Raw genomic sequence first — 13772 nt, 5'->3', positions numbered from 1 at the left:
CTTGAGACAGGGTCTCACTAAGCTGCTAAGTTGCCCAAGCTGGGCTCAAATTTGTAATCCTCCTGCTTCAGCCTCCCAGAGCACATGCACTACTGCTCCTGGCTAAAATACATTTTTTGTATGAAGGAAAAACGAAACAAATTATAAAGAGAATGTGAAGACATGCAAGGTAGGGCCCTGTGTCATCATCCACTTGCTAGATAAGGCAAAGCACATGGCTAAATACATTACAACCAACCTGCTCCTTTCCAGAGGGCAGCATGTTGGCAGGTCCTGTACTTTGGCTGAAAGGTGGTCTCTTGCAACTACCACTAAGGTGGTGACGGCAAATGGCAGCCCAGCGCCTATTGCGAGGGTGGGGGAGCACATGTTCCCAAGGGCCTGTCCCCAAGGGCAGCCACGTGGACAGAAGCGCTCTACTGGCTCAGTCACACTGCAGAGCCTAGCTGGGTCACCACAACCTGCCCTAAACCTCAAGGGACAAAGGGCGGAAGTTCCTCCCACAGGAGGCGGCGCGGGAGACTCACCGAGATTATCTGCACCTCTAGGAATGATCACGTCGGCGTACTTCTTTGTCTATGAGAAAGACATTTACAGTGAATTCTGGTGGGAGAGGCCCGCCTGCCTCTGGCACAGCCCACAGACAGGCGGCGCCCGGGGGGCAGGGAGACCTGCGGAAGAGCCTGGTCCCGGAAGAGCCTGGTCCCGAAGAGCCTGGTCCCGCTGAAGGCGGATGGGGGAAGGGAGGCAGGGAATGAGAGGGTTGGAATGAGGAATGGGGGCTCGGATGTGGTCCCAACTCACAGGAGAATCTAAACCAACTTTTAACTACCTGTCCTGTGTTTTCATCAATTTGCATCCAGATTATAATGCATTAGCTGTTTCTTGAGGTTTGGGGTCATCTTTGCGTGTTTGCAGCACTGGAAATCAAACCCAGGGCTTCACACACTAGGCAAGGGCTCTGCCACTGAACTATATTCCCAGTCTTTGAGCTCTTACTGCTTACCCTCCATTTTTCACCTATCTGAACAGAGAACATGGTCTTCAAACCAAACACCTAAGTGTTTCCAATGCCAGGAGAAATATAAATGGGAAAAACCCAAACTTAGCCAGGTGTGGTCATGTACAGTTTAAACCCAGGTACTCTGGAGGCAGAGCCAGGAGGATTACAAATTTAAGGCCAACCTGGGAAAGTCAGTGAGACTGTCTCAAAATAAAAAGGGCTGGGGATGTAGCTAGCTCAGTGGCACAGCGTTTGCCTGGCATGCATGAGGTCCAAGGTTTAACTGCTAGTGCCACCAGAAAACAACCAAAAAAAAGTATCTAAAAGAGGGCTGGTTTACCCTGGGCTTTTTCAATCTAAAAGGTGACAATATTCACTCCCAGCCCCAGGGTAAAGATTTTTAAAAAGTAATCCACACAAGGGACCGGGGATTTAGCTCAGTGGTTCTGGCACCTGCCTCACAAGCACAAGGTCCTGAGTTCGATCCCAGGTACCAAAAACAAAAAGTAATCCACACTTGAGGAGGGACATAAATAGACATGCTCCTCCTTTGTGTGTATTGTTTTATTTTAATTTACTGAGATGATGCTGGGGACCATTCTTCATTCTTCATATAAGTGTGTCCTGGCATTCGACCCAAGCAACCAGATCCTGGGGCCAGGACCAAACATATCCAACTGCAGCAGGGCCAGCCGTACTTGAACTCCTTAGACATTTTTCAGTGCCAAGGTAGGTCCTGGCTTACAAGGGCGAATCCCTGGGGACAACAGAGCTTCCCAGTGGGAAGAGGCAGAACCACCCAGAAAACATTTGTCCAGAACCTTCTGCTCCCTTCCGGCTTCATTAGATGGCAGAAAATGGGCAGGGCAGATAATGAGATCCAATGTGAATTCACTCTGTAGTCTTAGTATTAAGGGAAAAAGAGAAGGAAGCGCCTCAGATAGCTCAGTGGGTGGAAAGAATTTCACAGTCCATCAGCCTGTGCCAGCTGACTCCTGTAACCCAAACCACACGCAGACACTGAACAAGGTGCAAGGTCACCCTAGCTGGCTCAGAAAAGTCTCCCTGATCCAAAACCAAAGATAAGTCTGGCTTAACATAAAGCCTGCTATCAGGCTTAAACAGGGCTGGGTTGGGAACATGCTTCCAAGAAAAGGAAGAAATCATTATCAGAGGGACAGAGGAATTCCCACAGCCAGGAATTCCCATCAGCCTATTTTCAAGGTCTTCCCAAAAGATCTTACTCAAAACAAGGTTTGTGTCCCATCAACTCCTCCTCTGCAGTGTCACTCAGATCTTAATAAATGTAAGGGATGATCTAAACATGATGAATTTTTTTAAATTAGTAACAGTAAAACCACATTGCCATTTATCCCATCACTCTTGCCACCTTCTGCAGCAGTTCTGAAAGTGCTCTTGTGTGTCTTTAGCAGTGCTGTCATGGTTGCCTCACTACCCTCAAATCAACTCCATTTCATGGTCATTTTGACTTTGGGGAAGAGCCAGAAGTCACTTGGCGGATCCAGTGAATAAGGTGGAGGAGGACACACAGTGATGTTTTTCCAAGACTGCCTTTCCACTAGATGGCACTCAGCAGCAGCATTCACCATTCTTTTTAATACCACTTATAAAGATACTTATGAAAGAGGACTTTCAGAGTTACTTCAGAAAAAACAGAACAAAGCCAGGCATGGTAGTACACACCTATAACCCCAGCAGTCAGGCAGCTGAGGCCGGCGGATCCACCCCAAGCTCAGGGCCACCTTGGGCTACATAGTGAGTTCAAGGCCAGCCTGAACAGTGCTACATAGAGAGATCCTGTCTCCAAAGGGGGGGGGGGGGGACAAGAACAATGACATAAATGTGTTTGTCACCAGAGGGAACATTCTGGGGGAAATTAATGGCAATGTGTCTTCTACTGTAACAAAAATTTTAGCCGGGGATTTAGCTCAGTGGCACTGTGCCTGTCTCACAAGCCCAAGGTCCTGAGTTCCATCCCCAGTACTAAAAAAAAAAAAAAAAAAAAATTAAATATTCATGTACATTTCACCATATCTCAGAATTAAATAGCCCAGGGTTTGACTGAGCTAAAGAAGGCATGATAACTTGGGTGTAGGATTCTCCAGAGCAGACCACTTCCCCTCTAACCCTAGGCTGGTGCCCGTGTCTTCCTCCACCCTCAGCCCCAGTCTGTGGCACCCCTCTCTCCCGGGTATGGTACTCCACATGCCCGTTCCCACCTTTCCCAGGATGTAGTTGAGAATCTCCCAGAGCATGCCCAGCTGCAGCTGCTGAGTCTATGCCAGGACGGAAGTAAGGACTCACGCTATGCCGGGGAGCACAGCACTTCCGATGGGGGGGGATCACTAGGGAAGGGACCACCAGGGGGCAGCACCTCCTGAGGCCCCTATGGCTAAGCCTGTCCTTAGCTACAGGGACCCCTCACTGATAAGGACTGTGGCTGAGGCCCCACAGAGCAAGAAGTGCAAAGCCTGCTGGGAGTATCAAGGTGGGTGTAGGACTGGCCCAACCCCAAAGGGCTCTGGGAGAAGGAGGAGCAGGAGAGCCCACAGAGGCGACCCACAGCCCCAGGCTGCACTCTCCTGGAACTTCAGGACAGGGATTGCTCAGAGAGAGGGGTGAGAGTCAAGACTCAGGTCGCTCCCACAGGTTAAATTTCCTGTGGTACATTCAGCATAAACAAACCGAGAACCCAACTCACTGGCAAGCAGAATTCCTCAAAGGCAGGCTTGACAAATGTAATGTACTGCGATAAAATCTGCTCCAGGTCACGCCCTCTTTCACTGATGTCCCTTAAAACTGGAAGAGAAGGAAAAACAAGAAAATATTGCAGAAACCAGCAGTACACATCCGCCCTTGCCTCATCCTAGTTAATCCGGATGAATCACACAGTGGACTCTTCAGAGGCTTTACCAAGAACCCAGTAGCAGCAGCTTAGGAATAATTTTTTTTTTGGAGCCAGAACTCACTTTGTGTGTAGCCCAGTTTGGCCCCAAACTTGAGACCCTCCTGCCTCGGCTTCCCAAGTGCTACAATTGTAGGCCTTCGCCACCGTATCTGGCAACAAACTACATTTCTGTTTCACTACTATCAGATTCTGCTTCAAAATGCTCTCTCAAACAAAAGGCTGTCTAGCCAGGAATGTAGCTCAGTGGCAATAGTGCCTGCCTGGTAAACACAAGGCCCTGAGTTCTCGGTACAAAAAAAAAAGGCTGTCTGACTAGAGCCAACAGCCTTCTTATTTCAAGCACATCTGACAAGAGAAAACAGTCTGGGCCCCCTTGCCTTCATGCAGAAACACGGGGTCAGCCCACGGCCAGCACCCCGTGGTGATGGGTATGCAGAGGAGCTGACAGTAGAAGCGCGTCCCCCTTGCCTTGGGCACAGATTTTCCGACAGAAATCCTCAGTGAGAGAACCACAACCTAGGAATGAGGCACTGGGGCCGTGAAGGAGCCAAAGTGACCCAGTCCCAGCACATTCTGTCTTCTCCTGAACAGCTTTATTCGGGAACCTTCACCAAACGTTTTTCTTTTACTGGTACTGGGCATTGAACCCAGGCTCCTCCCGCTGAGCTACATCCCCAGATGTTTTTCCTTATTTTTAATTTTGAGACAGGGCCTGAGTTGCTAAACTGCCCAAGCTGGACAATAATTTGTAATCCTTCTGCCTCGGCTTCCCAGAGTGCTGGGAAGACAGCAATGTGCTACCACACCAGCTTCACCAGACAGTGTTTAACCCGGTCTTTAGTCAAACAACAGGAAAGGACCCGGTCATCCTGGCTCTGGCACTGCCCACAGAGCCCCTTAAACTGAGCCACAGTTCCCCCAAGTAGTGAGCCTGGGGGGCAGAGTCTCTACCAACTCAGCTCCTTTTCACTGCTGTCCCTTTAAGTCTCCTTCCTGAGCCACTTTATCTGCCACTCCTGTCCCCAGAGGCCACCATATCCATCTACAGCCCTTCGCAATGGCCCAACAGCTTCATCTCAACCACTCCTCGGGCATGAGATAAAATGCACAGGAGCCCCTGTGTGTGCTTTGGGAAGCCACCTCTCTAAACAATTGCGTGCCAACACACACACACACACACACGTGTGCACGCACGCACACATGCATGCAGACTGGGAAGGAGGAAGCGGGTCGTGGTTACGATCCACATGCATGGGACAATTGCAAGACCTGAGGGCTGGAAAACTGTCAGGAAGCCACGTTCCAGCCAGGTACCAGCACCACCACCATCTGGCTTCAATGCCTGCTCCTAGATTTGCGCTCCTGGATCTGCGAAGTGTCTTCCACACAGGCATGGTGATAAATGCCTGGTGGGCCCCTTTGTCAGGGCTTGCCTCGCCTCCTGTGACTGCCACTCAGCCCCAGGTCCCCACAGCCCCAGGCCCCGTGCTGATACCTCCCCCGCAGCAAATGCATTGCCACACAGCCCGGCTCCTGTGGCCCCGGGGTCTGTAAGCAGACTGAGGGCGTGGCCAGGCAGGAGCCCCAAGGGCACACCATGAGCCATCAGAGTAGCTATAGCTACCCACTTCAAGCAGCCAAAACACACAGCCAGTGCAGCCGCCTGTGCACCACTCGTCTCCAGATAAAGCGGAGGAGAGAGGAAACCAGACCAAGAGGCTATTGGAGCTGGAGAGAACAGGCACACACGGCCCCTGGAAGCCTCTACTTTCCAGCTGAGTTCACAAGGTGTGGTTTCCACCCCACTGTGGGTGGCGCTGGCTCTGGCAAGGCCCTGTCACAGTACTGGCAGTGCCCAGAGCCAGCACCTGCTCCTCACACAGCCCTCCCAGAGGCCGCAGTGGGTGGCATGGAGAGCAGGGTGTGTGTGACAGTACGGTGAGGCCCCTCTGTGGCCCAAATGCTGCTCCATGCTCTTCTGGTGAGAGGGTATGGGCATGGGGTAACACTGACCTGGACTAGAATCCTGAGGCAGTAACTGCTATCCCTGTGGCCCTGGACCATCGCTTCCCTCTGCGTCCCAATTCCCCTCTGCTCTGTCCCAGGGGCAGTGAGGTTACCCTCCTCGCAAAGCTACCGTGTGAGAGAAGCCTGCGCTCCCCAGCACGGCAGGTGGCCCAGTCCTGTCCCACATCTGCACAGCTGAGGACTCCAGCAGGACCCAAGGAGGCTCCCGGGGGGAGAACTCCAAACTTGGCACAGTGCCAGTGAGACCCACTGAGAGGGGGTGCCAGAGGACAAGGGACATAAACACAAGCAAAGATAGTGCAGGGGACCAGCGGGGAAGAGAAGTCAGGGCACAGGAAACACATCAGGAAGACACCCAGACACCAGGAACGAGCAGTCAGGAGGCACTGCCCACTCTGCTCCCCAGGGGTTCCCCTGAGCAGACCGAGGATGACCTGGGGCAGGTCCTCAGGCACAGCCAGCAGACAAGACCAAGTGAAGGTCTCGGCACAAACTGGAAACTCCAGGGACCCAAAACCAGAATCCAGGCTCCCCAGAACAGGCCCCCTGGGAGGATGCAGTAAAGGGCAGGAGGCCAAATGCCCACGCATGTGTAGCACCAGGAGTGCTCCTTGTGGTCCACCAAAGCCAAGAGCGAATTTAGAAGGATCTACAATAAAGACAATTCCTCAATGCTTTACTCCATGGGAAGAGAATGAGTATCACCAAGACCACTGCAGCCCAGGCGCTACATGAGCCAAAAAGCTATGCAGGGGGTGTCACACCCCCAAATGCCCTGTCCCCTTCCTGTCTGTCCCTGTATTCCAGAGTGGGCTGGAGTTAAGAGCACAGGGAGGAAAGTGTGCTGTAAGCCAAGCCCTGCTTCCAGTGGGAAGGAGGTGTCTCCCCGGGGGGGAATTATCCCATGAGAGCCAGCCTGGAATGTGCTGGTCACAAGCCCATGGCGTGTGGCAGCAGATGGCAAAGCCCTGATGCTCTTTGAGTGTCTCCAGGAACACTCTTAAGCCCCGGGGCTGCTCCTGACATGCCCCCTGCTCACCCCCAGCACTCCTACCCCACCTGGACATGGCTGGCATGGTTTCTCTCGTATGTGGACAGAATGAATTTGTGCAAATAACATGTGGGAAAGTGCTACCGGGTGACTCACTGGCAGGCGCTTCACAAAAGCAGATTAAGGCGAGAAAGCAGGGACCTGCCCAGGCAGCCTAAGGACGGGGTTAGAGCCTTGCCAGGAAACCCTGAGATGGCGGGTAGCTTCTCATCATCTCAAGGGTCCCACCGTTTCACATAAGGAGCCCTGGCCAATCAAGGGAGGTCAACTGCTCTGTTTAACCCCTACCATGATGACCTGTTACGCCAAACATGGCTCTTATTACCAGGCACCCTTGCAGCCTTTCCTTCGAGGCCTTCCTCAAGCAACACGACACTCCTGGGACTGAGTCTCACCAGCTCGCAAGGACGTGACCGGACAGCCCTGCTGAGGCACTATCCAGTCCCACTGCAAACTCAGACACCGAGACACCAGCCTCCTGAGCAGAAGCAAATTTCTGTCAACTAACGTGCCTGCCACCAGGCATTATCCCTTTGGTGCCTTTAATCTTTAAGACTGCTCCAGGAATACAAACAGATGGGTGATTATCTAAGGAGAATGAGGTACAAAGAATTTAAAACAGTGCCCGAAGGCTGCACATCTAGTAAGTGGTCCCGTCCACCTGACTCCAAAATTTATTTTTCTCTAAGCACCACACTGCTTCCTTAATTTGGCAACTGACACCAAGCAATCAAACAGGACAGGACGGGGGCTCCTGGAAAAGGTGAAAAGCCAGGTTCCGGGGTAGAAGCTTGGCGGGAAGTGGGGCTCCTGGAAAAGGTGAAAAGCCAGGTTCCGGGGTAGAAGCTTGGCGGGAAGTGGGGGTGTCGGGCTCGGGCTTCGATCATTACCAAAGGGGACCAAGGACACTCTGCCCGGCCAGAATCACGGCGCTAACAGCAGGCCTGACTCAGTCTCTAGAGACCCCAGCCAAGGGAGACCAACTCAAGAGCTACCCACGTCACAAGGCTGGCAGCGGGGCCTGTGGGGGTAAAATCCAAGCCACCTCGTTACCGTACTTTCTTCCCTCCCATGGACCTGCTGTGTCCCTCCCTCCTGGTATGAAAGTGGCTCCATCTGACGTGCAGGGTGAAACCTAGGATGCATGTCTGCCTCTGCGTTCTCCTTCTTCCTTTAACCACTCTTCCACGGCGTTACTAAGTCAGCCACCAACCAATGGGCACCTCCGTGCCTTCAGTGGCAGGCCCAGGCTGGGTAGCACAGGTGGACACCCAGGGAGGCCTGCGAGAGCCCCCCTGTGGAACAGACGAAGAAGCAGTGTTGGGGAGGCTGCCCAGCACACAGGCAAAGGGGCTCCTATCTCCAGATGTCCTGTGGTTGGTCCCAAAATTAAAGGACTTTGCTTTGATGCCTGGTGGAAAACTCATGAGGAACTGGGCATTTAAGTCAACTTTTCCCAGTGAAACCAGACTGTCAAGTTCTTTCATCTCAGTGACCTCACAGGCCTTTCCTTATCCAGAACAGTTAAGTGACTAATCCCTTCTCAAATGTCATCAAACAATCTGGGCAGCAGGATATCCTGGAGTTGAGCTAACATAGCCAGGCTGGGCCACACGGCTACTCAGCTGCCAGGGAAGGCTCAGGGGTCTGTCCTGGGCTCCCTGCTCCCCTGCCCCTGGGGAGGTCACTAACAAGGCCACGATTTCAGAACGCACCTCTTCGGGACAGCCGGGTGTCTGCATCTGTATCCACGAAGAGCTTCATCTGGAACAGGTCTCGGACCTCCTGGGAGTAGAAGGCCAGGATCCCCTCGAAGAGCACCACGTCTGCGGGGTACACAGTGACCGTCTCCTCTTTCCTGAAAAGCATGAAGCAGAGGATGGGCCGGGGCAGTCGGTGAGCGGCAGTCGTTGAGCAAGGGAGTGGACAGCAAGTGCCAGCCCATCTGGCCGGTTCATCACAGGTGAAAGGGTTGAGCTCACGGCCTCCTAGAGCCCCCGCCACCACCACAGGGCCAAGAGGGAACGAACATGGCTGGGACAAAGGTCTAAACTCTCAGGGCCTTTGCCTTGGAACAGAAATGGAGGGCAGACGTCCTGGTCCTCGGAATGGAGAACACAGACAAAGAGCGGATGTGATCTCTGGTTGCTCTGAAGGCAGCGGCAAGAATGTAATCTCACCTGCCATTTCTGCAACCAAATGCTCAGAACTTTTTAAAAAGTTTTCTCTCCCATCCCAATCCCTCCCCCAGACATGAGAGCAGGGAAAGGGAGGGTGGTAAAAAGGAGACAATGGAAATGAAAGCACACCCATGCAAGTGAGAGCCAAGTCCTGAGTTCTGTCTGCTATGGCTCTTTCACAGCTGGCACATGGCAGGGACCAGACCTAGCTCCAAGGCTCCATGACAAGGCAGAGAAAAGCACTTCCCTATCTTCACTCCACACAGGCCAGGGGGCCCAGGGCAGAGACCAATGTGAACCCAACTTCTCAAAGCCAGATGGGTGAAACCTTGCTCAAGTGATCAGGAAGGGAGTCTCAAGAGCAGGGTCTGCTGGGATCCACCTGCGTTCCACTGTCCGTGTGTCCCTTTGATCCTGTCCTACAACCACAGCTTCCTTATGGTCCCCTTCGGCCTCTCACTCCAGAAGCAGTTAACAAGCACATTGCAAGGTGTTAACTCACCCTCACTTGCAGGTGACCTCACGTTTGTGAGCAAAACCAATAGAAGAGCTCTTTGTGTGTGGACATGGGGAGGCTGGAAGCAAGGGCCCACTGGCGAGGAGGAGGTTAGAACTGCCCTCTCACGAACACTGGCTCCTGCTTAGCTCAGGCCCGTGGGCTTACAGCTAAGTCCTATATAGGCCCAGTACCACTGGGGCAAACGCAGGGCATGACAACAGCACAGCAAAGGGACCCAGCCAGGATGATCAGGAGATGGTCTAAAACCGTGGCTGCCTCAGACGCATATCAAAATCATCTGGGAGCTTCAGAAAGTATTTATGCCTCCACCCTACACTTCACCCTCACCTTGATCTGAAGACCCTGGGGCAGCACTAGAGCTTCAGTTGTGTACACGCTCCCCGGGGGTCTCTACTATGCAGCCAGGGTTGAGAAACACTGTGAAAGATGAATGCCCACTGTGTTTAGGGTAAGGGTCTGCAGAGAAGGGAGGATCCATGACTAAGACTTCCTAGGCAACCACTGCACATCAAAGCACACAGAGGATTAGTTTATGGGATTCCTGGGATCTGATCTGAAAAACACTAACAGAGAGGACATCGAGATTTGAGGTTTATGGACTATGTGACATGCTTATCAGGATGCCTGATTAACGCTAAAAATGAATAAGCGCTTTTCCTGGAAGGCTTTGCTGGTATTCTAAGAAGTTGGAATTATTCATTCCCCTCATCCCTGTGTGGATCTAGGTGGGGAAAATATTCAAAACAACTCACACCTGAAAAAAACATTTATTGAGCAACTAACTGCTACCCAGAAAGCAATGATACTTAATGTAACACAGCACTTAGGACTTTAGAGTTGGGCCTTGGGAAGCCCAAGTAAGAACTGTAGAGTCTAGACTATGAGATCATTTGAGATAACCTAAGCCAACAAGAAGGAAGGAGAAGACCAGAGAAGAATGTGAGCAACTGGGTGTATTCTTAGTTGTCCTCCGACAGACTTCTGCATATTACCATGAGTCCCTGGGTGAGCTGGGCTCAGTTAACACCAAACAGCTGGATACCTTGTAAGTAAGTGGCCCTTGAGAGTTGCTGCAGTCTAAGATGATGGGGAAAAGTTTCTCAGAAGAAAAGATGGGCTGTGGCCACTGAAGAATAAAGTTTAAAAACAAAGTATGAGACAAATCAAGCAGAAAGATGAAGCGTGTCTAGATTGCAAATTCTACCAAGGATCATTGGTGTTAGCATATGAATTTGACTAAACTCATACTGCAAAAGGTATTCGACTTGCTCCAGCTCCACTCCTTGACTACAGTGATCAGGCCCTGACTCCTGCCAACCACCCTTACTTTCCAGCACCTGGGCTCTTTCACAGATTTGGTCATGTAGGGCATTGTTGGTTTCTCTGCTCCTGCCCCAGAATGAGCTTTCCACTGCTACATCACAGCCGCGTGTGGCTCCCTATTGGCAACAAGCTTGTGCTGCTGGCGCTGACATCCATAGCCCTGCATGATCTGAGCCTGCCCAGCTCCACACCTCCTGCCTCTCACCCCACTGTGACCCCCAATTCCTCCACACCTGGCCCACTGCAGGGCCCCATGCTCACCCATGCTGATCCCTGAAAGGCCTCCCTAGCTGTCACCTTGGAAATCCCTTTCCCTAACAACCTACCCTTTCCAGCAGACAGCTTAGATACCACCTCCCCTGTACCCCCTCCCTGAGCCCCCAGTGCTTCCTCCCTCTTTTGACCTCCAAGGGTCTCGCCTTAGCTGCCACGCTGCACTGTAAGTCATTCCCTGAATAGTTAAGTGCTGGGCTGCAGTGTCTCATGAGAGCTCAACACACCAACTTCCCTCTAAAGCAGGACTACAATTTCCAGGATTCCATCCCCATGCGGCTCCAGGTAACTTTGCCAATGAAGACTTGGAAGCTGAAGTAAAATGCACAATGCTAAGGAGATGCTAACAGTGAGACAAACCCACTCCCACTTCGCGCCAGGGGTCCAGACGTGGTGATCTCTTACACCTCTCCATAAACCCCAGTTTCTGTTCCAGAGAGCAGGTTGGAGACCACAGGCAGTGTCTTTCTTGTCTTATTCCCTAGCTGCCACCCTTCCAGGTCACCACTCTCCCAGCCCCCAACATCCAGGTAAGCTCCAATTCCTACCCTAAACCCCTTAATTCTTGCACAGTCTGGCATCTTTATCTGTTGTATCTTGAGCTCTGCATCTCCCCTGCAGCAGAATCTAACCTCATGCAAGCATCAGGAGACACCAGTGAGGGACAAGCCAAGTAGCAAAGCAGTGCTCTGCATCATGAGGTGTCCTCCCTCTCTCCTCCTCCCCAGCCAGACCCTCACCACACTTGCTCCCATTATAGCTCAGAAGCAAGAGCCAGGCTTTGTGCACAATGCGTCGGGCTTCCTGAGATGTGTGGTTCAGGAGACAGATGTTCTGTAACCCCAGGAACACCTGGTAAAACAGACATGAGGTCTGCTTTCCTATTTAAAAAAAAAAATCAGCTCAAGGGAGAGAGATAACGGAACTAGAAAAGAAGAATGAAAAGCAGATGGATTAAGCTCTCTCATAGTCCGCAGGGAAAAACACCAATTGGGCCATCAGGAGTCCAGAATACGGAAGGAACCATGGTCGTACGTGTGCCATTTGTGCCATTTGTTAGGAGCTGAGCATGTGCCTGCAAAGTCCTGAGGGATTTCATGTTAAAATGAGGACAGAGTGAGCAGAGAGCTGGCTCTGCATGGCCCTAACCAGGAGGAGTGGACACTCTGGGAGGCGGTTCCCACCACTCCCAGGGAGGGGAAGAGCAAATATCCAGCCAAGGCTCTAACCCTAATCAGGGTCACTAAAATAAAGGCTTTCCTGGAGAAGACCAATCTGTCCTCAAACCCTGAGGGCTTTCTCCACAGTCCAATCCCAGGTGGGCCAGGAAAACCGAAAGCAGTTTTCCTTGTCCCTGTAGCTCCCCCTTGACATCTGTTCCAGGAACTACAGCTCAGGGATGCATCAGAACCGACGTCCAGGGATGTAGGCAGTGGAGGCGCGCTTGTGTAGAGTGTACAGAGGCCCTGGGTTATCCCCAGCACTACACGTGTGTGTGATCCCTCACCCGAGCCCAATTATGAACCCATCCTGCAGAGAGAATGAGGCGCAGTGACCAGACCATTCCAGGGAACTCCCACGTGAATTCCCCACTGTGCAACCCCAGCACATGTTGCTACACAGCTCCTCCATTGCAGGAAGGGACGGGGGTCTACCGTATGGAAGATGGGTAAAGGGGTCTCAGTGAAAACCAGGGATGCTCTGGGTTACACATCACAGCAACCCCCAGCCCAGAACAGCTCACTTACCGTGAATGGGAGACAAAGTCGTACACGGGGATGTGGACTGTTTTCCCTTCGGTGATTTCTTTCAGTGTTTTGAAGATGAGTTCATTGTCAAAGGCATCTGAAGAAAATCAAATTGTTCAAATGTTTCTTACACTCCTTTCTTCTACAGTCACACACAGGACACGCCACAAGCTCGTATTTCCTATACGTGCACCACAGCTCAGAGAGGCATACCTCCCGGTGTCATAGTTTAGGCCTAAAATGGCCCTCAAAGATCTCATATTCAGAGGTAGGGCACAGCAAAAGAGGACAGGTCACTGGGGGCTAACTGGGAGAGTATATTCTTGTCCTGGCTCCTGCCTTCTCTAGCTGACATGCTGTGGGCAGCTGTCCTCCACCGGGCTCTCCCATCATGCAATTTCTGCCTTGGAACTGGCCAACCATGGACCCAACCCACTGAACTGTAAGCCACAATAAACTTCTCATTGCTTTAAATTGTGGGTGTTGGGTATTTTGTCCCAGCAGGAAAGTGACTAATACATCACCCCAAAGCTGATTTCAACCCAAAGCAGAATAATACGAAAGTTCCCTGGTCTATGAATGAGTTCTGGCAAACTGATTTCCTTTTTCCTCCTCCGACATTCCATTCCCAGCCTGGACATCTCTTCTCGCTCTCCCTCCAGCTGCTGTCCCGGGACTGCCACATGGCAACCAGGAAGACACACTCATGACTAGGGG

General features: G+C 51.9%; 1 protein-coding gene across 5 annotated transcripts in view; it reads right to left on the bottom strand.

Annotated features, from left to right (window-relative positions):
* Uck2 (uridine-cytidine kinase 2) overlaps positions 1-13772 on the bottom strand; it is a 167152-nt gene that overhangs the window by 105610 nt on the left and 47770 nt on the right. For 4 of the 5 annotated variants that reach the window (XR_015449470.1, XR_015449471.1, XM_087206825.1 and 1 more), the window contains exons 3-6: positions 13056-13152; positions 8727-8869; positions 3726-3823; positions 528-576 (exon numbers count right to left, since the gene is read on the bottom strand). Coding sequence is in view for 3 of the 5 variants with exons in the window: in XM_087206825.1 (XP_087062951.1) it covers positions 528-576; positions 3726-3823; positions 8727-8869; positions 13056-13152 (387 nt within the window). In the remaining 2 variants the exon portion in view is untranslated. The remainder of the gene's footprint in view (positions 1-527; positions 577-3725; positions 3824-8726; positions 8870-13055; positions 13153-13772) is intronic. The other variant, XM_013065766.3, reaches the window with a different exon arrangement.

Source organism: Heterocephalus glaber, unplaced genomic scaffold (assembly GCF_053883595.1).
Source record: "Heterocephalus glaber isolate CG9 unplaced genomic scaffold, H.glaber_assembly_v1.0 deba00000738, whole genome shotgun sequence".
Classification (NCBI taxonomy): Eukaryota; Metazoa; Chordata; class Mammalia; order Rodentia; family Bathyergidae; genus Heterocephalus; species Heterocephalus glaber.
This window is presented reverse-complemented; position numbering and strand designations above follow the sequence as displayed.